The 25,440-nt window shown below is 37.5% G+C and overlaps 1 protein-coding gene and 1 long non-coding RNA gene across 2 annotated transcripts in view; one reads left to right on the top strand and one right to left on the bottom strand.

Moving 5' to 3' along the window:
- Positions 1-454: 454 nt before the first annotated feature.
- The window catches only part of LOC136850841 (putative neural-cadherin 2), an 812,567-nt gene continuing 787,581 nt past the window's right edge, over positions 455-25,440 (bottom strand). Inside the window, 15 exon segments of the mRNA XM_067124862.1 lie at positions 455-1,332; positions 4,584-4,943; positions 8,260-8,490; positions 10,738-10,970; positions 11,458-11,647; positions 12,014-12,356; positions 12,607-12,954; positions 13,454-13,702; positions 14,472-14,817; positions 17,400-17,548; positions 21,071-21,280; positions 23,264-23,456; positions 23,458-23,555; positions 23,916-24,084; positions 25,234-25,397. Coding sequence (XP_066980963.1) covers positions 1,019-1,332; positions 4,584-4,943; positions 8,260-8,490; positions 10,738-10,970; positions 11,458-11,647; positions 12,014-12,356; positions 12,607-12,954; positions 13,454-13,702; positions 14,472-14,817; positions 17,400-17,548; positions 21,071-21,280; positions 23,264-23,456; positions 23,458-23,555; positions 23,916-24,084; positions 25,234-25,397 — 3,597 coding nt within the window. The 3' untranslated portion in view covers positions 455-1,018.
- On the top strand, positions 1,228-4,688 carry LOC136850842 (uncharacterized). The gene is made up of 3 exons (XR_010856764.1): positions 1,228-1,364; positions 1,841-1,927; positions 4,553-4,688. It is a non-coding gene; the product is annotated as an uncharacterized lncRNA (long non-coding RNA).

The raw sequence follows: 25,440 nt of genomic DNA on the forward strand, positions 1-25,440 counted from the left end.
CTTGCTCTTCCACATGCCCGTGAGAATGACACTTTTGACAAACTGTAAACGAACATCGTTAAAAGGCCAGCTTAACTGATCTGTAGCGTTCTTGGGGCATCTGAAGTAAGACGAAACCTCTTAACATAATTGTGGTAAAAAAAAAAAAAAAAGGTAGGCCTATGCTTTGAGTCTCCCATTGGACCTCAAAGTTTGACTGGATCATCATTTGTAAGAATGGTGCCTTCAGTTTTACACCACACACTTTGTAAGACATTTTGGGTCCTCACTGATCACAACATAATTGTGGTAAAAGAAAAACAGGTAGGCCTATATATATTTTGAGTCTGAAGTTCGACTGGATCAACATTTGTAATCTCCACACCAGACACTTCAGTAAGACATTTTGGGTTCTCACAGATCTCCGAGTGTAAATACCTCATCGTAAGATTGCATTAAGGGGTAAAGAAAGTCCTTTTCTTATTATATAACATTTATTGCTTGTGTATATAAACGTACAAACATTTCATAGATTCGCGTTATTTTTGTAGCTCAATTTTTTTTTTTTCACTCTTCCGTTTTGTGAACTCGGAACACTGTTCTTAATACCTTCAAAGCTAGTCATTCAAATCTGAATAACAATTGCAGGATAAACTATAGGCATTGAGAGCGAAGTCTGTTGATAAAATTACTTTCTTTTACATTTATAGCAGTCTCAGTCTCTCTCTCTGTACACACTCACACGCAGCAAGTTCACTCACTCTCTTCCACTCTCTCACACTCACGCACAAGAATAATACCTATCTCAAATCACAGAAATATATTTTAAATATATTAGGGATAAAAATATTTCTTTGTAAAGCTAGCGCACATTAAACAAAAATGTTTGGAAAACTTACGATAACGGAATTTTTTTCAAATTTTCATTCTTAAGAAATCTGGCTACACATTAAATATGCTAGGATGTGAAATTGCAAAAATAATGAAAGGAAGCTGAACACTTTTTTTTTTCCTCTTCCTCTTCCTCGTTTACTTACTGTCAGCAAGATGTTGAGGGTAAATTTGTTTTAGCCTGGCTATTACGCCGTAATGTGTCCGAACCTGGCTGTCTCATGATGTGGGAAACCACTTCTATAGACTCTGCTTCGCTTTCCCTAATTTCGTTAGTCGTAACGGTGGAACTTATAGATTCTAACGGTAATCTTTCCAGCTGCGCCTCGTAGCTGGAACTGTCTTCAAGAAAAATCGGGGTCCCAGTAGAATCCGGAAGGGTTTTTAGGAGGTCAAAAACCTCTCCATATTCTGGAATAAGGGGTTGTTGGACATCGCCTTCTAAGGATTCCGTTCTCAGGCCTGTGGAAATGGAAAATATACAGCGTGAGAAAGTGAGAACTTTTTAATGCTTGTATGGACACTTGTATCATCTGGTTTTTCATTCATTTTACACTACTGAAAATTCTATGAACGATTTTTACAGCAATGAAAATTATACGTAGGTTTATGATTCAGTAATGTTCCTCTAATCAGTTGTTTAAGGGAGAAGGTAGATTCAGTTTCATTATACGTAGGTTATGATTCAGTAATGTTCCTCTAATCAACTGTGTTTAAGGGAGGAGGTAGATTCAGTAATGTTCCTCTAATCAGCTGTGTTTAAGGGATAAATTATAGTTTTCTATGCCAATTTCCCGAACCTAGTAATTATTCTAAGCAGTATACTACATCCATAACTAGTCATGCTACCAGTTTACCAGATTGGATTCTTCAGGAACCTAGACACTGAACTTGCATTTAATTCTACCTTCGAAACAATGTGATGCAACTTAAGATTTTAGTGCTGATTTATAATTTTTTTACTTTGCAGGAATCGTCATGGCAGCAGCTACTTAACAGCAAGCACAACAGGAACTGTATGTGCAAGAACAGCAGGAAGCATCTACCAGAACAGCTGGTATAACAGGCAGTGAAGGAGCTTTATATGCATGAACTGCATTAGCTGGAGGCTTGGGTGAGTGGCAGGGACAGAAATTGATGCAGCAGTAACAGAAAATGGAGAGATTGCAGCAGAAACAGTTATGGTGGGACTGGGTCATTGGTATAGCACAGACAGCAGAGCAACTGGACAGGTCCTTTGTGCAGCATTAACAGCAGACTGGGTCACCGATGCAGAAAATGCAGAGATTGCAGCAGACCAGTTATCGGTGCAGCAGAAACAGTTATGGTGGGACTGGGTCGTTGGCGTAGCAGAGACAGCAAAAGCAACAAGACAGGTCCTTTGTGCAGCATTAACAACAGAAGCAAGAGTAACAACAGAGACAGCAGTAGTAGCAAGTGGCAGTTGTAACAACTGAAGTAGCTCAGAATCTCAAGTGCAGCATCAATAATGACAGCTGAAACAGCAGCAGCAGCCATTGGGGCAGCAATAACATTAAGAGTATCAAGGCAGTTTCGCTATATAACACTAACAGATGAGGTGGTCAGGCCAGTCTATCTATGAATAAGGATGACTAACTACAGGGTCAACAGAAACATCAGAAGCAGGATTAGCTACGGAAGCAGGAACAAGAGTTATAACGGCAGAAGCAACAGCAAGAGGCAGCAACAGGGAACGGACAGCAACAGGGAACGTTGAAGCACCATCATGTACCACATGGAAGCAGAAGCACCATCAGCCAATGAATGACCAAGTAGTGAATTCAGAATTGGAGAGAATCTCCATCTTCAGGGATGTAGCTTTCATAGAGCCAGATTTACCCCCGTTACCAAAGCCCTGCTGCTGTCTCTAAACCACCCAGTTTTCTAGGAATAACTCCTCAGCCTTAAACTGGACTCATGCAGCCAGACTGCCACTGATGCCAAAAATATGAAAAATTTCACTTTTAGACAAAGCATAAGTATCCCCTCAGAGTAGGATAAATTGGGATGTGGAAGCAAACAACCTAGATTTCCACTGAAACTGCAAGATGCTCCTCCTGAAGGACTGTTTCATTGACTCCACTGCTTCTATACTGGAATGGTAATGCAGAAAGAAGCTTAGTCACAGTAAAAGCTGCAGCAGTGGCACAGGCAACCACAACATAAAAACAGCTAGAGTAGCAGAAATAGCCATAGCAATGAAGCAACAAGCAATGGGTGCACGGCAGTCTTGTGATCAGGGCACAAGGACATGTGATTCATAAGCTTGTTGCTTTCAATGCTGTGACTTTCTGCTGCTCTAGGTGTTTCTATGTTGCGGCTGTTCCAGCCATTGCTGTTTATGTTACTGTGACTAATCTCTTGCCTGTATTGTCATTCCAGTATATGAACAGTGGAGTCAATGAGACACTCCATCAGGAAGAGCATCTTGCCAACATCAGTAGACATCTAGGTTGCTCACTTCCACATCCCAGTTTTATTCTATGTTGAGGAGAATCATTCTTTGCCTAAAAGTGAAAGTTTCATACCTCTGGCACCAGTTCTACTGTCTAAATGCATTGGATGGCTTAAGACTGCAGAGATGCCCCAGGATAATGATTGTTCTGAGACCGACAAACTGAATGGCTCTCAAATAAATGGACAGCGCACACAGTGTACGACAGGTAGTGCAGACGCTCCATTCAAATGAATTGACATAACAAAGGGAGCTGCATGTACAAGAATAGGTAGACCAGGAGCTGCTTATGCAGGAACAAGCTTCAAAAACTGTAGAAACTTGAAATAGCAGCAACCAGAACAGGGAGTAAAAGGGCAACCAAGGAGTTACGATATGCAAGAACTGCAGGCTTGGGCAACTTCTACTCAAGGTGAAGCCTTAGATTCTGTCCATGCCGAGCCTGGAGTTAATCACTGAATGTGAAGTCTGAGTAAATTAACATACGGGATTCCTTAAAATGCATAGTCTGCTCAGACTAGGACTTTATTCCTACTGTGTTGAGTGGCTCAAAAAGCAGCTGGCACCCACAGACTGTAACCAATGGCTTGATTGAACATAACATGATTAGTGAAGGGGGAAGCATCACTAGCTAAATAAGTTCACTCCTTTCACTTTAGCCTGGAATTATGCAGAAGCAGGACACAGCCAAGAGAGAAACACAACTAAGAGCAAGTCAGATGATCAGTCAGAGAGGAAACTTGCAAAGCTCAACAAGGAGGCATTACACAGTCAAAACAATATAATTCAGAACAGACCAGCTAACTAGTCATAAAGAGAACAAAAATGCTACATATTAGTGAATGAAAGCTTTGTTTTTCTTAATTTTTACTCTGGTTCCAATGATTATAAAATTTATTTTTCTATTGTAGCAAAAGTGACCTACACTATTCAATTTCTAATTCAGGAATGTGTACAGTAGTAACCTTATCCAAGCATGTTATGTAGGGTAATTTACTTTCAAACTGTGGGAATATTATGAATTTACTTCATGGAATTGTTATAAGTATTCACTAAATTTTTGGAATCTGTGGTGTCTTGTCTTATTCATTTGACCAATAGTAGGCTGATTACAGTTCAAAATGTGATCCAAAAAACTGGTTGACTAGAGTGCACAGAAATGTATTATTATATGGAAAATACAATAGCAACACGTTCCTCTTCCAGCAGAGAATCAAGACTTGGCAAGAACACTTACCCAAGACAGTTGATGTAAGGGATCCTGAAGGAGATCCGTCTCCTTCATAGGCATATGCTCTGAGGTCATCTTGCGCTGGCAACAGTTGTGCGCTCGACAGATCAGACACCGCAACTATCTTTGGACCCTCTACACCTGATGAAGTTTCAACCTTCAGGTTTTGCTTCCTCAGCGACCCTGTTCTGCTGCCACATGTCAGCGATTTCACCGATCCTCTAAGTGAAGCTGTGTCATTTTTACTGTCTTGAGTTTCTATTATGGGGGTTCCACTGGCAGTGACACTAAAACTCACTTTCTTCATAGATTTGCTTTCATTTGCTAAATTTGTTGCTGCCAAAAGTGATACTGACTGTTTGCTATCTGGAAGTAACAAATGAATTACATGCTTATTTTACCATATTGTACAAAACTGTGAATTCTATAAGTCAATAAAGAGTTTGTTCAATAGCCTGAGCCTTATTCATAATAAACATCTAAGTGGACTTCAACAGTACAGTATTGTATAATAATTACTGCCCAACAGTTAATGGCCTAGACATGTTTTGCCTTAGACTGCATTAAACATCAAAGTAATCATAACAGATATCATGTTTTCCTAGTTGCCAATTTTTCCTTGTTCCTTCTCTAAAAACTCTGACCCTTGGAGTAGTATTCAGTACTGCGAACAGAGCACAAAATTGTTAAAATAAAAACAAAACACTTCTGTATTGTGCAGTATTTATCAGACATATTCAAAGCAAGAATATCCACAGAGAGGAAAAAAATAAGGCTATAATCTTCAGTAAGAGTTGTGCTCTACCTGTTATTATCCCTCATCAAACTGAGAACATTTTCAAAGCAGCTTTCTGACAGTGGCTACGTCTTACCATTTAGGCTACAGCTGCTGCTGCCTAGATACTGTCACAATTTTGATAATACTCTTAGCACAATTAATTAGTACTGTACAACACCCTCATACTAGTTCAGGGATACTAGCACTGGTAACATTTCTCTAGGAAAAATACAAAGCCTTTGATCCATACTGAACTACCAATATACTAAAACTAATAGTTTAACATCAGCAGAAAATCTCAAAATCACAAAGATTTCATTATTGTCTTATCTTCAATAGTCAAAATTGAGGTCAACACTCAAAATAACTACAAAGACCACATCAACGCATTCAGTTTACCAACTTGCCTTACATTTATAACTGCAAATTACCTTAATTTGAGAACTTAAGAGCTGAAATCTAAATAAACATCTTCTTCATAACCTAATGAACACTAGTAATGGGAATCAAAATTTAATCTTCAAATTTTAAATTTTGTTGACAAAACTTGAATGCTATACAAGAGTCTGATTGGGTGATGCAGTAATCAGTTTTGAACGAAATTATTACCTCAGTTTTGTAGTAAGCTCATTTTAAACAACTTAATAATGTTATAACAGATTTCAATACCAAAGCTATTCATTCAGCAACTGCAACCAGCACTAGCCAAAACTAATGACATTTATAAGCACCAATAATTAATAGTGGTTGTCTACTATTACTAAAGAAGGAAAATTTTCTTTAAACCATATTCGCATTCATGAGTTGAAAATATGATTTTCCTGATTCAATATATCCTACAATTATTAGGGACCACAGTAGGGAAACAGAGTATTTGGTGAGGGGGTGGGGACCAAATGAGTTTAATACAAGGATGCTTAACCTAACACTAACTTGGGGCACCAGGTTCTTGCCTGGCCAGGCGGCCCTTAATCCTAACCTAACCAAGAGTTGTGAATTATATGGTTACAACCTCACTTAAACCAAATCTAACATAGGGTGTTATGTTCCTACCAGGCTGGTGGAGGGTGGGGACCTGGGACAGCCCCACCTAACCTAACTTATGGCTCTGTGCATCAAAATTAATAGGACTGTGATGTAACCCAACCCCACTAAACCTAACCTAACTAGGCATGCCAGGTTTTTACTTGGCCAAGGGATGGCCCTCCCTAACATAACCTAGGTTACCCAGTCCTTAATTACCTAGTGTGTGATGTCATTTTGAAAATGTTCAATAAACCTTAATTACAATCGGTACTTGCAGAAGTATCATGGAAACATTAGAATACATCCTTTCACTCTTGTATTTTCCACCACTCAAAAAAAAAAAATTTTTTCAACTATGATCCCCAATATTGTAGAGTATACTGGGTTCCTTTATAATAATTTGTCACCAAAATAAAGGCCAGAAATGTTCAAAACATACTTTAAAAAATTAAGTTGGCTGAAATAATCCAAGGAACAAGAATTATACATTTGCACCAAAGGAACAACAATTAATGCCTGAATTCGTAACAAGATTCATCAGTAAATATCTCAGTAACAGAAAAATGAAATAGTTCTTGCATTGTTTTCATATTAAGAATATAGAAAGACTCATGAACAAAGCAAGAATAAACTCCCATAACGTGAAATAGTATTCAAGAAAGAAAACTAACTTAACCTCCACTAGTGTTGGTTGTAGTAGTTCCAACTATTACACATTTTGGACTTGAAAATATTTTCTTATGCTTTAATGTATGGTTTGAATGTTTCTGACATTCCTTTCGTTAGCAAATGATGTAACCTGCCCCAACTAGCTTAACCTAAAAAGGTACCAAGTCCCTAAATTAGTGCCAGTGCCGGATAGATTGACAATATTCCAAGAAAGGTATTTTCCTACTTTAAAACATTTGTGCATTTTGGCCTTGAAATGATCTTTTTCAAATGTTTCAGTGGGCTTTGAACGTTTCGGAAATTCGTTAAATCACCAAAATAAATATCTTTGGAGAAGGTTGACCCCACCCACGTATCTTACAATTCAGGGTATCCCAATGGCAATGCATGGTTTTGGGCAGGGGAAAACACAAATCGAAGAAAATACAAAGTTTGAGGTAAGTTTGGTTTCAAACTTATAAGAGCATTACAGTAAGGACCTGGTACACGAGGTTAGGTTAGGTAGGTTAGGGTCGGATGTGGCTGGTTGGGTAATTTGCTACTGAAACAAACGTTTGAAAACGTTCAAAGCACACACTGAAATAAATAAAAAAATTATATTTTCAAATCTAAAATTAAATAATGGGTTAAAGCAAAATTTAACCAATATCTGTATAGTTTTTGTAGCAACCCAAACAATTCCACATATAAACATTAGCTATTTTCATTACTCCACGTTGAAACAACCCCTGTGTGAATAGCTTTCGTAGAGATCCAAACAATTCCTCATATAAACAATTTCTATTTTCATTACTCCATAAAGAAACAATACCTGAGTGAATAGCTTTCGTAGCAATCCAAACAATTCCACGTATAAACAATTGCTATTTTCATTAATTCTCTACCTGAGTGAACAGCTTTCGTAAACAAACAATACCTTACTTCATGTGAATGAGTGAACAGCTTTCGTAGCAATCCAAACAATTCCACGTATAAACAATTGCTATTTTCATTACTCCATGTAGAAACAATACCTGAGTGAATAGCTTTCGTAGCAATCCAAACAATTCCACATACAAACAATAGCTATTTTCATTGCCCCATGTAGAAACAATACCTGAGTGAATAATAGCTTTCGTAGCAACCCAAACAATTCCACATATAAACAACAGCCATTTTCATCACTCCATGTAGAAACAAGGGCGATTGTTTTTTTTTTTTATTACTCACCATCTGGGGACGACTGATTGTTGAGCTTCAGCTTCAGCGACTCGAGCAATACTGCTTCCTCCTTGGCGATGCTTGTCTTGACGTCGTTTTCCTTGGCAGGTACTTGAGTCTCTATGACGCCCGAAATCCCTTCCACACTGCCAACATCACCCACGCACCCTCCACGCAGGTCCACCCCTCTGCCACCCCGCGATCTGTGCAGCCGAAGTGTCAGAAGGACACCGAGCACCACTGAAAAGACAACAAGCACAGGAATTCAGGTTCTGTGCACTGCAAAAACTTAAGCACAGGAATTCAGGTTCTGTGCACTGCAAAAACTTAAGCACAGCAATTCAGGTTCTGTGCACTGCAAAAACTTAAGCACAGCAATTCAGGTTCTGTGCACTGCAAAACTGCACAAATTCAGGTTCTGTGCACTGCAAAAACACAGGAATTCAGGTTCTGTGCACTGCAAAAACTTAAGCACAGGAATTCAGGTTCTGTGCACTGCAAAAACTTAAGCACAGGAATTCAGGTTCTGTGCACTGCAAAAACTTAAGCACAGGAATTCAGGTTCTGTGCACTGCAAAAACTTAAGCACAGGAATTCAGGTTCTGTGCACTGCAAAAACATAAGCACAGGAATTCAGACTGTACCCTTAAGCACAGGAATTCAGATTCTGTGCATAAACATGAGCAAAACTGTAAGCAAAAACAGGAATTCAGATTCTGTTCTGAGCACAGGAATTCAGATTCTGCAAAAACAAACATAAGCACAGGAATTCAGATTCTGTGCAAAAATATAAGCACGGAATTCAGACTCTGTGCACTGCAAAAACTTAAGCACAGGAATTCAGATTCTGTACACTGCAAAAACATAAGCACGGGAATTCAGATTCTGTACACTGCAAAAATATAAGCACAGGAATTCAGATTCTGTGCACTGCAAAAACATAAGCACAAGAATTCAAATTCTGTGCACTGCAAAAACATAAGCACGGGAATTCAAATGTTTTACAACTGTCTTAAATTCGAATTCTGCAAAACACTATCTTAATTTCTCTCTCTCTCTCTCGAACTTTTATACATGGTGGGGCCTAGATATTCACCCCATGCTAGTTTAAGCTTTCTAATTTAAGCTTTGTTCTTCCCTCCCTGCACGGAATCAAAACAAAGGTCACTGGAAAAAAATCTCAATTTTAAATCGGTAAAAAACTATTTCGTAAACAAAAGTAAATTCAAATAATGGATAATATTTGTGCCTCCTTTTTAAGCGATAATTCATGTCTCATAAACACTGAAAACAATTATTCATAACTGTTTATGGAAAAAAATCACTAGCTGGGTAAAGTAATAAAAAAAAAACGACAATTTATGTCGTGTACTGTCGATAAAAGACTACTTTTTAATTTCATGTTTGTAGGTACTTCATGCGTTCTCAATAAATAAAGGCTATTACATGCTTTTCTTTGTCAAAGGAACTGAATAAAACTTTTTTTTCGTCAACATGCAACGACATAGGTATGCTGTGTTGCTAACGGTTGCAAGATATGAATTGTATTATAAAATGAATTGTATTATAAAGTGACGTGATATATTCCTCATTTTATCATCATAATAGCTCACGGCACCTAGTTTATTTCCTGTCAGACCGACACAATATATTCTTGTCATTTTACTTTTTTTTTCTCTTTTACAATTTAGCTATCCTTCTCTTCTGTGTAAAAAAAACAATGAAATGTTAGATAATTTGTATATTACATACTGACGTATCCAAAACGTATATATATATATATATATATATATATATATATATATATATATATATATATATATATATATATATATATATCTATATCTATATAATATTATATATATATATATATATACATTTAATGATATCATTCTTATACATTTAATGAATTTTTAACAGCAGTTTCATGCTCATACTACAGTATTTTGAATCCTCAAAAAAAAAAAAACCTGGCCCAAGCTAAAAAAAAAAAACATTTATGCAAAGAGGTGCCAAATGAGAAACACTGCTTGTTGACTATCATCCCCTACCACTGAAAATAGACCTAAAGCTTCCAATATTGCATTTTGCCAATTACTCTTTGGTACGCTGTGTCTTCGACGGAAGTTGAGTCTAAAGCTAATAGTTTTGATCATTTGAATCAAGGTTTCTTGTCATTCTCCCCGTGCAAGGTTTCCTTAATATGTCTTTTAAAAACTGTCTGGATATACCTTCGGTGCCAAGTTTACACTTCTCAACATTATAGGTAACAAAAACTCCGTGAATGCATACATGCAAAATGTAGGCTACACGATCACCCAGCTCATCACTGCTGAGAGGAACAGAGGAACAGTTGTCGTACGCGGTTATTCGAGACATGCTCCTTTTTCCTACCAAACCGACGTTATTCTTAAGACGACACAATCAATACAAACAACATCGCCTAAAGAATGTGTCACTACAGTATTTTTTCCTTTAGGAACTCACCTACAACAAGAAGCGAGAGCGTTACGGCAGCAATCACCAAGGGAGGAGCGAACGACTGGGAATGGGCTGAGAGACTGGTCCACTGACAGTTCTCGCCGGTGTGGTGAGGTCCGCAGGTACACTTGTACCCAGGGTACAGGTTACTGCAGGTACCTCCGAACAAACACGGCTCGTAAATGCATTCGTCCACGTCCTGGCAGATTCCACCGACTAGTTTCATTCCTGGTCCACAGCTGCACAATATAAAAGAAAATGACAGAACTTCTATTAGTGTTATTATGAGAACGCTAGCTTCTGGTAAGCTTTTCAACACAGTTTACTGTCATGCACCTCTCTCTCTCTCTCTCTCTCTCTCTCTCTCTCTCTCTCTCTCTCTCTCTCTCTCAACATATTCAGTCCACTATATAGGAGGGGTCTGAGGCCTTGTACCAATCACTGATGATGAAATAATAATCCTGTTTATCAAAATTTATGGAAATAGAGCTAATATTTACTGGATTTATTTGCTCAAGGTTACGGATAGGAGTAGACTAATGACTATATTTTTTAAACTATAAACGAAATAAAATCATAAGCCAGTTCATTCAAATTTATGGAAATAAAGCTACTATTTACTGGATTTATCTGCTCACGTTAATATTCCTAAAAATGAAAGCCGGCATAGGCTCCAGTTGAGAAAAATACACATTACTGAGGCATTTCAAAAACAGGTGCACTGACCTACAAGTCGCATGAGTCCAAGAAGGGTGGCAGGCAAGTGGTGGAAGGCAAGTCGTGTTGGCACATAAGTCAGGCGGCTGGCAACCTTGTTCCACCTGCTGTAGAGTGGTAACTTGGCCCCAGCTGGTCCCATTCATGGCAGGGGGCACGGGCAAGGGACGACCCGAAACGCGTATGTCGTCCATGCAAACTGGATGGAGGAGGTTGAGAGGAACTTAATAGATTTTATCGTTTCGTAAAATGGCTTCCATTTAAAAAAATATTAAGCCTCAATAATTTCTCTATTGGAAATGCAAGGATGTACAGAATCTGAGATGCATTTCCATAAATATTTTCCTTCTTAAAAATCTATTCAGAATGATTAAAAGGAAAAGTAGTATTGGGATACGAAAATGTACACATTACTTAACCAATAACTGAAAACTGCACTGAAGGTAATATATTTCTGCAAGCAAAAATAAATTGGGAAGCTGTAGCAAACACTACTAAAAATGTGCTAGGCAAATTCGACTGATAAGACGCTACGGCTGGAAACTCGTTCAAAACGAAGACTTACTATTATTGAGGTCTTCATGGACCGTAACTAAACTGACACCGACGTACTCGGGAAGACCACCAACCGTGACGCCATCTTGCTTGTCTACTACGAGAGGCACGGGAGCAACAGAAGCCAGGTCTTGCTGATCTCCGCTTCTGCTGGAGGCGACCACGAGAGACGGCAGGGTCTCGTTGTGCCTCCAGCCATCGCCGTCGTCCACCGAAACCAGGAGATTGTGGCCATGACGTTCTACCCAAATCGTGTGCCACTCCCCGTCGGAGAGGAGGTGGCCCTCGACGCAGGCTTCCGTCGTTTTCCACGCCGTCCCGGAAAGGGAGGCGCACACGATGCCTCCACGTAACTGGAATGACACATCATGGAAATGTGACATCATTCCAGATATTTAAAAAAATAGAGGAAAATAGGCCAAGAATTTGACAGGCTTCTCTTCAAACCACTCCTGTTTAGGAAACATTCTCACTTAAGCTGTGATATCTTCGGATTTCATAACTCAATGCTCAAAATTAGATTAAGGAACAAGTGAAAAGTGGAGTAACGAACGCCTGTGATCATTCTCTTTAAAGCAAAACTTCAAGTCTACAATTACTAACCCTAATATCTAAAACGACTGACTGGTGATGCGAAGCCAGCTGCATGAGGAGACCGCTGGAAGGCGCCGACTGCCTCACCCTCATCTGGGCCTTGAGATAATACGGATCGGGTTTGAAAGACAGGGCCATCTTCATGTACGAGTCGGTGCCAAGGGACATTGGCACCGCGGGCGCCTTGCAGCCTTCTCCGGTCCACCCAGGCTCGCACTCGCATCTCGGTTTGTTCAGGCCCGCAACGCAGTGACCTCGAACCCCACAGAAGCCTATTTTTGTGAGGCAGGCCTCCTCCTGCGGGAAGCAGCCGCTGTTGCTGTTGCTGCTGTAGGCAGGTTCTCCCAGGTCGACCAGCTTCGGATGACAGAAAGAAGATACATGAATGTAAGAAATATAACCATATGTACAGCAAACTGCCGAAGAAGTTTAATTATGACAGATCCTACATATGACAAACAAGTTAAGATTAGAAGATATTCTAGTTCCTCATTGGGAGGGTGGGTACCGTTCTCAGCTAGCACTCTGCTGGCCCCGCGTTCGATTCTCCGACCAGCCAATGAACCAATAAAGAAATAACTAATCCTTCAGGCCAAGGAGAGCTGTCCATAGTGGTCTGTGATTTAACTTAGAAGATATTCTACTTGACAGCAAAGAACCAATAAAGTAACTAAAAATCCATACGTGATTTACACTCCAATTTTACACATTTCTTTTACTCTAACTATAGCCTATATGCAAAGAGTTACTAAGCAGATTACTTAGCTAAATACTATACTTACTTAGTAGCCCACATTCCTGATAAAAAGAACAGATAAACTAACAGAAAGCCCCATCACCCTCAGGTGTTACAAACCTGTCCATTAACCGTCAAATGAGAAACACAGCCACGAAGCCCCTGTTGTATGGGCGAGGCGGACCACCCAAAATGAGACGCCCTAGGTGGGGAATGAGCCATGCCCCCTATTTGCAGAGGGTAACTGCTGCTTCCCCAGTTCTGCTTCGCCACGGGGTCCACCCACGGGGTACGAGCTATGCAGTGCGAGTCGTTGCTGGAATCTGCCATCCAGCCGCGCCCGCAGTAGTCTACCATGAGCGTCACCCCCTGTGAGGATTCGGGGAAATGGAAGTACTTTTCTTATTATTACATAACAATCGAAAAAATCCAAAAACATAGCAAGCCTGTACTACATAGTATTAGGACTTTTTCCACAAACTCAGATGGATAAAAAGATGGCAACTGAATTTAAAACCATTCATGACAGTATTGTTTTATGTAAACCATTAAAATCAAAAGAATCCAACAACATAGCAAGCCTGTATGTAGTATTAGAACTCTTTCCACATGCTCAGATAAATAGAAGATGGCAACTGAAGGAAAAACAATTCATGACAATCTTTTTTTTATGTAGAGCATTACAATCGGAAGCTCTCTCGAAAATACTAAAAGCTACTCTTATCAAATGAGGCATTCCATATAATTCTATTTGCGGTTAGCGATGTTATTCTACGTAAATTTAAACGAGTAGAATTATTCAATTCCTAATTATCAGCTCATATGAAGTTCATGAACTAATTTCATAACAGATAAAACAATTCCAACAATACTACCAGCATCCCAAATAATGCAGATTGAATTTAATGTATGAAAATGATATTCGAATAACGGAAGCAAAGTACAAATGTTGAAAACAAAAAAAAAATCAGAGGAGCCAATAAAAAATTACGACCTGGAATTAAAAATAAAAATATTAGGGTATATAAAAGTGATATCCGAATAACGGAAACAAAGTACAAATGTTGAAAATATAAAAAATAAACAATGGCAACCAATAAAAAAAATTACATCATGGAATTGAAAAAAAAAACATTACCTGAGAATTGAGATGCAAGTGGAGTGTGTGCCAAACTCCGTCACTTAAAGTCGTATTGATCTCCAACTTAAGTGGCCCGCGAGCACCCTCCAGCAGCACTTGGGGATGTCCCTGCACGAGTTGCAACGCCAGCATGGGCGTGGGCGGGTAATGCGGGTGGGCGGAGGTAGAAGAGAGGGGGCCCCAGTACAGAATGAGGGCGCGAGGGTTCGTTGTCAGTACCCGAATTGAAAGGGTCATGGGTAAGCACGGGGGCAGAGGCCGCGCCCACGCCCACCCATTTCCCGAGAAGGACCGGCTCAGGATCTTGCACTGGGGACCCCAGGAAATCCCTGGGCATATGCACCTGCCGAGGATGAAAGAGACAGCCTTTTAATAAATTCCTTAATTCGCAAAGCTAGTCACCAGATCCCATTCGTTGAAAAAAGGAAAATAAAATTATCCTAAAATACGAGCGAAGATGCAATGGATTACTATACCCTGGAACAATTCACCTTGTACTTAAATTATTTCTCTTCTTTTTCTATTTCCTATTATTTCTGTAATTTTTTTCAAATGGAGACCATATTAGTTGGAAGCTTGAATTTCAAATCAATTGCCTATGTATGAATAGGGTTCATCTTCTGAATAATAATAATAATAATAATAATAATAATAATAATAATAATAATAATAATAATAATAATAATAATAATAATGGTTACGGAAGCCTTCACACACGACAGAACAGCTTCTTGTTGGTCTTGTATTGAGGCTCTTCAAGTAAATATCAACAATTAACATGAAAAATAAGGAAGAACATTTATTCAAGGTTTTATTTATCCTAGAAATGGATGGGCATTTCTAGTAAGGGCCAATATTGTCCAGAAACATTCTCTTCGCTTCAGCTGACCTAAGCAAAGAATCGTTTACCTTGCCTACACACAATACCACACGTTAGCATTGAGATCATACATGAAAATAACTAAATAAAGACAGAAATAATGGGAATTAATCTCTAATAATTTCCTCTCCCTCAGACAGCCTAAATGCTACTCGACATCTTTGTAAAAACTGACAGATATTGATAGATGGCAGCTTGAACTCGCGCCCCCACGAAGGATAAAAACTCCTCTTTCCCCCGAGCACTCCATCACCACCGAGAAGAGAGAGAGAGAGAGAGAGAGAGAGAGAGAGAGAGAGAGAGAGAGAGAGAGAGAGAGAGAGACGGGACAACCGAACGATGAAGACGGGAAATATATTGAGAATGGTATTTGTGGAAAACAATTTGCGGACAATGATTGGACATCGGTGAGAGGCGACCACCAATTCCTCCTCCTCCACCTCCTTTCTTCCTTAATAAAATGCAGAGAAAGTTCTCTCTCTCTCTCTCTCTCATAACTTTTGTTGGTGATAATATTCGATTTCAAATATCCTTCTATCTCCATTACTCAGTAGAATATATATTTCAGGTGATGATTTGGTACATTACACATTTATAATAATAATAATATGAACACGCTCTGCACAGAAATGCTTCATTGTGGACTCGATTTAATCATTGAAATTCGTGGTCTCCTGAAGAGAGAGAGAGAGAGAGAGAGAGAGAGAGAGAGAGAGAGAGAGAGAGAGAGAGATTACGGATTTCAATCATTAAATCTCCAGGACTTGAAAATACAAGCATTACTGCATGCAAGCATTGAACACACGGGATAGTCAGCATACTGCATATCACCTGGTTTGAACTAATCTCTCCCCTCGATTTATTTATCCATTTAGTCTCCCAACCTTTTCCCCCCTCGACTGACTCTTTTCCTGCGTTATTTCCTCTCACACATTTCAAACTTTATTATTTTTCCATCTCAGCTTCTCAGATCCGTCCTCCGTCCCTCTCAAGGTTTACCACTTAAACACAAGTGCCTTTGTGATCTTCCTCACTTCTGAATGTTTCAATTAAGAGGATCTTGTGTTTTGCCGTTCGCTTCAATTTCAGCAATTGCAAGTTGCGTTCTGTTTCTTCTTTATTGTCTGATTACGTTTCATGCTTTTTACCTGGAGGTTTCCTTTTATCTTCCGTAGCTTTTTTCATAGGAACGCCACGTTCTCAGAAAGGTTGAATTTCAAGTTAAAGGCCCCTGTAGGTTTGTTCCATAAGAAGAGGGGTTTATCCTCTGAATAATAATAATAATAATAATAATAATAATAATAATAATAATAATAATAATAATAATAATAATAATAATAATAATACTTTGGGTATAGACCCTCTTTCAAACATGTTTTGTTGAATATGATGGCAGTCTTGGTTGCATTAATCTTGTAGATTATCGGTTCAACTCTTCTAATTAGCCTTTTTTCTTCTTCAGTAACAGAATTTAGTATAATCTACAAGATTAATGCAACCAAGGCTGCCATCTTATTCAGCAAAATAATAATAATAATAATAATAATAATAATAATAATAATAATAATAATAATAATAATAATAAATAATTTAAATGATGTATAAATAATAATAAAAATAATATTTTTAATGTATTTTACATCAGCTTATGACTCGTGCGATTATGAGATTTTTATGAATAATAATAATAATAATAATAATTTTAATAATAATTTTTACAATTACATCATAATAATAATAATAATAATAATGGTGAAATTATGTGATGTTGTAAATAATAATAAAAATACACATTTTTAATATATTTTTACACTACATCAATAATAATAATAATAATTATGAATTTGTATGAATAATAATAATAATAATAATAAAAATAATAATAATAATAATAATAGTAATTCTTATTATCAGTAAATTAGACAATGATCACTACAGTATATATCCCATTAGCATAGCATCTTCCCATATGGTCTAAGCTTTCTCACCTTCTACGATCTTTCAGTCTACTTAAAACATATTCACAGGATCGTCTCATTTCTTACCTGTTTCCTTGATCGTTTCTGACGCACCGCCCACCATTCAGACAGGACGTGGGCGTGCAGCTGAAGTCTACCTCGCGGGAATGGGCGTGGCAGTCTTGGGCGCGGGTCAGACGAGGCGTTACTAACGATGTTGTGTTTGTGTCCACGACCTGTTGCAAATGATTATATATATATATATATATATATATATATATATATATATATATATATATATATATATATATATATATATATATATATATATATATATATATATATATATATATATATATATGTATGTATATATAATACATATATATAATATATAATATATAATATACATACATATATATAAAATATTCAGTTAAATCATCAAGGAAAACTTCAAAACAATTGGAAAGGTTTCCTCTGACGATCCAGGTGAATGCTTAAATTTATATAAATTAAAATAGCTAACTCAGGGATAAGTAAAAACTTTCCTATGAGATCAACAATAACTGGTACACCTAATATATATATATATATATATATATATATATATATATATATATATATATATATATATATATATATATTTATATATATATATATATATATATATATATATATATATATATATATATATATATATATATATATATATATATATATATATATATATATATATACATATATATATATATGTAGTATAATTTGCAAAATAAGTCAAGACCCACAAGAAAACAATATTTGGAGCATCTCACCCTTAGAACAGGACCGACCACAAGGTTTGAGGTGAGCAGTTTTTCGAAACTGACTGAACAAAAAACTATCTAGAGACCAGAAGTGGCCCCCTTCCTTTAAGTCTACAAATAACCTTTTCCTAATTAGTGTTGGGCGCGAAACTTTTCCAGTAACCAACAAGGATTTATGGCTTCAAGTCATGACAATGGCAAAGAATTTCGTGAGGGTGGGAGAATGAATTCTTTTAATATTTATTTTTCATAAAGGAACACTAAAATCATACTAGACCTCCCAGACCTAAACTGCCTCAAAAGGTCGCAGACTTTTTAATTTTCTTCTATATCAAAAGAAGTTCAAATTAATAGGTCCCTAGAGTAAAAAAAAAAAAATAATAAGGTTAAGCGATTGATGTCAAAAAACGAAATTTTTTCTGGAATAAGCACGGAATCAACCTTCAGATGGAGAACTGGAAGGGAATCTGTGCTTCTAGGAGTTACCAAAGAACCCTTCTAAACCGAAATCGTCACTGAATGGATTCTATAAACTAACTAAAGAAATTGTAATACTATAAAGAAAAGCAACTTCAATTAAAGTGTTAAGACCAAGACTCGGCCTAAGAAAAAGGCCCACACACCTGCTTCAAAAATAGTATTTACAAAATGTGGCAAAACTTCTCATTGCCATCAGACGAAAACAAATGGAATTACAATATCTTCACAGAATTAGGGTAAAAAAAAAAAAGATTAATAAAAATGAAAGTTCTTCCTTGATATCCATGCAAACTTAGATCATCACGTATATGATTTTCCTTCAATTTTGATTACCAAGTAATTAATATTAAACAATCGAACATAAAAGACCGAGAAATAACAATGAACGAAAAAAAACTTCAACGGAAATAAATATAATTTGCATAAACTCACTCAGAGGCAAACGCAGTGGTATTTTCTCCCCGGGAAAAGACTTAATTGAATAACATGCTCATTCCCATAAAGAGAATAAATGATTAGGAAGATCGACTGGTGATGATATATTCACGAACCATTACTGGACCAACCCCCTTCTCTCTCTCTCTCTCTCTCTCTCTCTCTCTCTCTCTCTCTCTCTCTCTCTCTCTCAAAAGCTAGAGACCTCTGTTATCCTTTTCCTCAAGTAACATTCGTTAAGATTAAATAAATATCGGAAGCGGCTGAAACCCTCAAATACCGGAAGGGATAAGAGCAAAGGCTGATTAAAAACAAGAAGCAATAAAAATCAAGACGTAAAAAAGAAGCGAAAGAGACAAAAAAAAATATATATCAAACAGAAATCTGAATGTAAAATGAAACGACACTAACATAAACAGTCTTGAAGTTGATAAAAAAAAAAAAAGGAAAAAGAAAAAACTGAGCGAGCCGAAAGGGGAGGGGGAATTAGAAAGGAAATGAAAGAGACGAAATGGCAGGAAGGAAGAGAGAGAGAGAGAGAGAGAGAGAGAGAGAGAGAGAGAGAGAGAGAGAGAGAGAGAGAGAGAGAGGATAAATTAAAAACGGGGAAAGGGAAGGAATACTCTTGGCTAATTGTGCAACAGTTAAAAGAAACGAACCGCCCCATTAATAAAAAGATAAAAAAGAAAAAAAAATTAATACAAGAAAAGAGGAATTGAAATAAATATTAAAGAAAAGGGGGTATTGCAAGACCAAGTGAAGACACAGAGGATTAATATTAAACGATACGCGAGGGTAGATAACACAGAGAGAGAGAGAGAGAGAGAGAGAGAGAGAGAGAGAGAGAGAGAGAGAGAGAGAGAGAGAGAGAGAGAGAGAGAGAGAGAGATGTGAAACAAAAGCAAGTGTACAAAAGTCTTCTGTACACAATGTGAAAACAAAACAGAAAGGTAAGTGCAGTGATTTCTTCTTTTCATTCATTCTCTCCCTCTCGAAAATCGTCGAAAGAAAACAGATTTCCATTTCAATTTTTTTTTCCAAAATGCTTTTGTCGTTTCGAAATAATTCCAGTCTTTTCGTTCATTTTCAGTCTTCTGTGAGAAGACACTATGAAAATGTTATCAATTTTCTTTGAAAGCCTTTCAGTGAAAATCACGAGAGAAAAAACAAATTATAGAATTATTCCCAAAGAAATGCAACACTAAGTTAGTACTGAATACTCAAAGCGTTACCTGAGAACACAGGAACCAGTGCTAATTATAGATGTGAGAAAATTAATCATATAATTAAGATAAACACCATGATTAAAACTTGCTGCTCTCCAATCTATTCGTTTACACTTCATTCGTGATTGCTATAAAAATAATTGCCTGATCCGCTACTCGACTCGGATAGAAAGATATCCGACTGGGATAGAAAAATATCCGACTCGGATAGAAAGATAGCCGGCTCGGATAGAAAGATATGCAGCCCTGAAAATATGCCGCATGAAAGTGTCCACAAGAATGACAGATTATCTCCAATTTCCTTATATCAGTTTCTATATGAAAACAAAATTCGAGATTGTGTCCACTAAACTGATAAAAATCTAAACAATTACAGAAAATACAAGCGTTGCTTTCATGGGAATCAATTTACCCGGCCGATATAATTTAAAAAAATTTGAGCCATGAATCACGAAGTGCAAATTGCTTCCGGTAACGACAAACGTAAACCACTTGAAACGATATTTTGCAGATGTTTTTTACTTTAAATTACTTTGCAGACGTTGATGCTTTTTTTGCACAAAATTACTCATATGAAGATCCAAGCAATTACTTTAGCATTCTCTTCGAAAGAAGTGCAAGTCAGGGGGAGATTTTATGCACTTATGCAAATATATATTTATCTTTTATTTCTTTAACGCGAGAATGTATCATTTTCACGAACCTTAGTAAATAATTATCTCTACTTCTGCTACTCCTTATTTTCATCATCTTTTTCTATATACTTCTTTATTTATATCTATTAACCAAATATTCTAGTAAATTGACGACAACCCACCTGTAGAGGCAGAGACTTGGAAGCCAAGGAAGCGATGGACTCAGGGTTGGAAGACGATGGGTCTGCTCCTCCCCCCACTCCTCCTCCTCCTCCTCCTCCTCCCACTACGACGCCTCCTCCAGGTCTTCTGCCGGATGCGCTCCCTCTCCTACCCTCGCCATCCTCGTCGGGCATCGCCAGAGAGAGCTTCAGGTTCATGACGCTCTCCAGCTGGTGATAAATCATACGCGTGATGGGATTAGGGGTCGCGATGGATTGGAAATAGATTCGTGGAGTGAAAACTTACATTCATGACACTTGAGGCCACATGTATTCTCTCTCTCTCTCTCTCTCTCTCTCTCTCTCTCTCTCTCTCTCTCTCTCTCTATACATATACATATGTATGTGTGTGTATTTATATATAATTTGTAAATATATATATATATGTATATATAAAAATATACATATACATATAATATATATATGTATATACATATGTATATATACATATATATACATATATATATATGTGTGTGTGAAAAATAGGTTCAGAAGAAGCAAGAGAAATTCTGTTTATCATATAATTCAAGTAGGTTACCTTGAGAGAAATCTCACAGCAGTTCATTCAAAACACCAACACAAATTGTCCCATTTCCGAGATAATATTCCGAGGAGGTAAAAATTTAATTTATGATGCATTTTTTTCACTGTATTCCGTTATAAATGATTCTCCATTCTCTGAATTTCATAGAATATTTCATTCTTTTGATGAATTAAAAAAAAAAAAAAAAAAAAAAAAAAATATATATATATATATATATATATATATATATATATATATATATATATATATATATATATATATATATATATATATATATATATATATATATATATATACTGAGACTTTATAGCAACGGAATGATGACATTTTTCACTGTCCTTTAGAATAGAATATAGAATTTAGGCCAAGGTCAGGAGCTGGGACCTATGAGGTCATTCAGCGCTGAAACGGAAATTGACAGTAAGAAGGTTTGAAAGGTGTAACAGGACGAAAACCTCGCAGCTGCACTATGTAACAATTGTTAGAGAGGGTGGATAGCAGGACAGAAGAAAGAATATGAACGGAGGTACAGTTAAAGGAATACTGTCCGTTAGGTTTTTCAAGAGAAAATTAAGAGTTTTCCAAATTATTATCTAATGCAGAATATATAATGCTGCTTGTATCAACGATTCAATATCACTGTCATATTATTTTTATTCTTAATTCGGGTCAAACCATCAGTATCGTAATAATCACTTTATTTTTTTTACAATATTTTTGTCATATTTCAGCTTCAATCATTTACAAAATTTTGTCATAAATATTCAGTCCCCTTTCAAACTTCATCATTATAAATTATGTTTTTTTATCTCACATCAGCATGAAATCTCATTACCATATTTAAAAGTTTTCGGGAGAACTTCTTTCCCATTGAAATGAATAAACTCATATAAGAATCAGGGTTTTCTAGAACACAAGGAAGAGTTTCCGCGGTGTGAACTGAAATGAATATAAAATTTAGGCCATAAGCCAAGCACTGGGACCTACAAGGTCATTCAGCGCTCAAACGGAAATTGACAGCAAAAGGTTTGAGAGGTGTATTATACATAAACTAAACCCTATTCAGGGTTAATTTTTTTCTCTACAGAATATTAAACAAATTCCATTCACTCTATTCTGGTCTGTTGGCCCTAAATCCCGCCAAAAAAAAAGAGAAACATTATTTGCTAAATGTTCTCCGTCTCCGCTAAGTTTAACACCTCGAATATTAGAACAGCTTAACTTGAAAAATGTCTATTTCATAAACTGGCCCAAGAACACTGTAAAAAAATGTGAAACTTGAGACATGCTCAAGAAAAAATCACATAAATTTAATTTTTGAAAAGGCACGACACAGAAACAGTATTTTTTCCAAGAAAAGTATAAAATCTAACACATAAATGGGTCCCGCCTGATAAACCCAACAAGGGCCATCAGCAGGGCCCTCCAAAACAACCCTTCAAGATGGACACGAACCACTCAAGTCATATATATATATATATATATATATATATATATATATATATATATATATATATATATATATATATATATATATATATATATATATATATAAATATATAAAATATATATATATATATATATATATAAAAGCCACTGAATGAACTCACGTATTCAATATGGAGGGCGAGCAGTCCTTGAAGCTTCACGGGATCCATGAATCTCCCCTTGGGTTCCTTCACGCTCACCCAGACGCAGGCGAAGGGCGCCGAGGATGGCTGGGCGAAGGCGCTGGCGTAGGACTCCAGCGCCACCGTTGAAGGAGGAACCGGGAAAGCCATGGAGAACGTAGGATCGAAATGTAGGATGGCCGTAGACGCTCACTATCTCGATGGCGTCGTAAGGTTCCTTCAGGATTTTGGATATTCCCGACGTGAAGGTCCCGAGGCCGCCTCCACCTTGCTGAGGGGGGAATGGGGTCAAGAAGGGCGTGGTGGTTAATGGGTGATTTAGTGTAAATTCAATAAAAAAAAATAGTTACAAATGTACTTACAATAACACCTCTGTTTTACACTGACGAGAGAGAATAGGTCATACCATTTACATTAGGTTAATGGAAACTATAATAGAATAATAAAAATAAACAGTAGTCATCATTATTAGCCTTATTATATATAGTTTTAAGAACTATTTAATTTTACAGGGCCAAATAAATACAATTAGTATTTATTTAAAATTACAGACATATTCCATACCACCCTACCTATGGCAGAATCATACACGCAGCCTCATTAAAGGACTAATTACAACTACTCTAATTACCTTGGGCGTCCACCCAGCCGTCAGCGCCGCCGGCGTGGCTGGAGACAGGGTCACCGGAACCGCGTGGGCGAGGGCCTCCGGCGGCAGGTTCCTGACGGTGACGCTGACGTTGGCGCTGACGTCATGCTGACCCCAGACGCGGTCTGCGACGTGGAAGTGCAGGTCATACCTAGGTCGATGGTCAGGTCATAATGATGTGAGTGAGTGCTTGTTTTAAAAAATGCAAGACTAGAATTCAGGATTTAGGACAAAGACCAAGCGCTGGGACCAATGAGGTCATTCAGCGCTGAAACGGAAATTGACAGTAAAAATTTAAAAGCGTAACAGGAGGAAAACCTCAAAGCAGTTGCATTATGAATCAATTATAAAGAGAGGGTGGAAAGTTCAGATGGAAGGAAGAATATGAAAGGAGGTACAGTAAAAGGAACGAAAGGGGTTGCAGCTAGGGACCTAAAGAAGGCACGTTGCAAAGAACCTTAAGTAATGCCTACAGTGCACCGCATGAGCTGCAGTGACGGCACTACCCCACTACGGGGTAAAAAATGCAGGTGCTGTGATTTTATCATCTTTATCAACAAATGCACAACGATATATAATTAATGCTTAAGGTAATTTGTAAATTTTAAATTACGGGTAAAAACAATTATAAAAAATCTCTTTTTTAAGCAAAAACGACATACAGTAAAAATTGGCTCCAGTTCTAAGTTATCTCCCTACGGGAAACTATATCTACATAAGGGGATACTGTGGCTAAACAAAAGTAATCAGTTATAGCTAGTTTTTCACAGTGGATTAAATATAAATAAAAAAGAACATTTCGTCAAACCACAACTAATCAAAACTGCAAAAGGCCGGCCAAGCAACTCGCCTTCCTTCGGCGCAATCGAGTTTTTTGTGCAGCTTATAATCAAGGCCACCGAAAACAGATCTATCTTTCGGTGGTCTCGGTATAATATGCATGAGCCGCGGCCCATTAAACTCTCAACCGGCCGTGGTGGAATGTCTTGTTGCGTTGCCAGAAGCACGATCATGGCTAACTTTAATAACTACTGAGGCTAGAGGGTTGTAACTTGGTAAACTTGATGATCGGAGGGTGGATGATAAACAGAACAATTTGCAGCCCTCTAGCCTCAGTAGTTTTTAAGATCTGGGGGAGGACAGAAAAAGTGCGGACGGACAGACAAAGCCGGCACAATGGTTTTCTTGTACAGAAAACTAATAAAAACTGTATTCCGTCAAACCACACGTAGGCAAGACATCACTTGAACAGGAACTACTGCTCCATGCTAACTGAAAGTTCAAGAAGCGGCTAACTCACCTTCCTTCCCTGATCTGAGTCGAGGCGTAAATGGCACCTGTCTGGGGATTGAGGGTGAAGAGCGGATGGGGCTTTCCTGCCCATTTGAAGGTCTTGTCTTCCAGATCCCAGTCGTCTGGGTCCTCGACGTAGACGCGGCCCAGGGCTGCTTCGGCGCCACCGCTCTTCAAAGAAAAAAAAAAATAAGAAAAAATTACCATTAATCGT

This window comes from Macrobrachium rosenbergii, chromosome 22 (genome assembly GCF_040412425.1).
Source record: "Macrobrachium rosenbergii isolate ZJJX-2024 chromosome 22, ASM4041242v1, whole genome shotgun sequence".
Lineage (NCBI taxonomy): Eukaryota > Metazoa > Arthropoda > Malacostraca > Decapoda > Palaemonidae > Macrobrachium > Macrobrachium rosenbergii.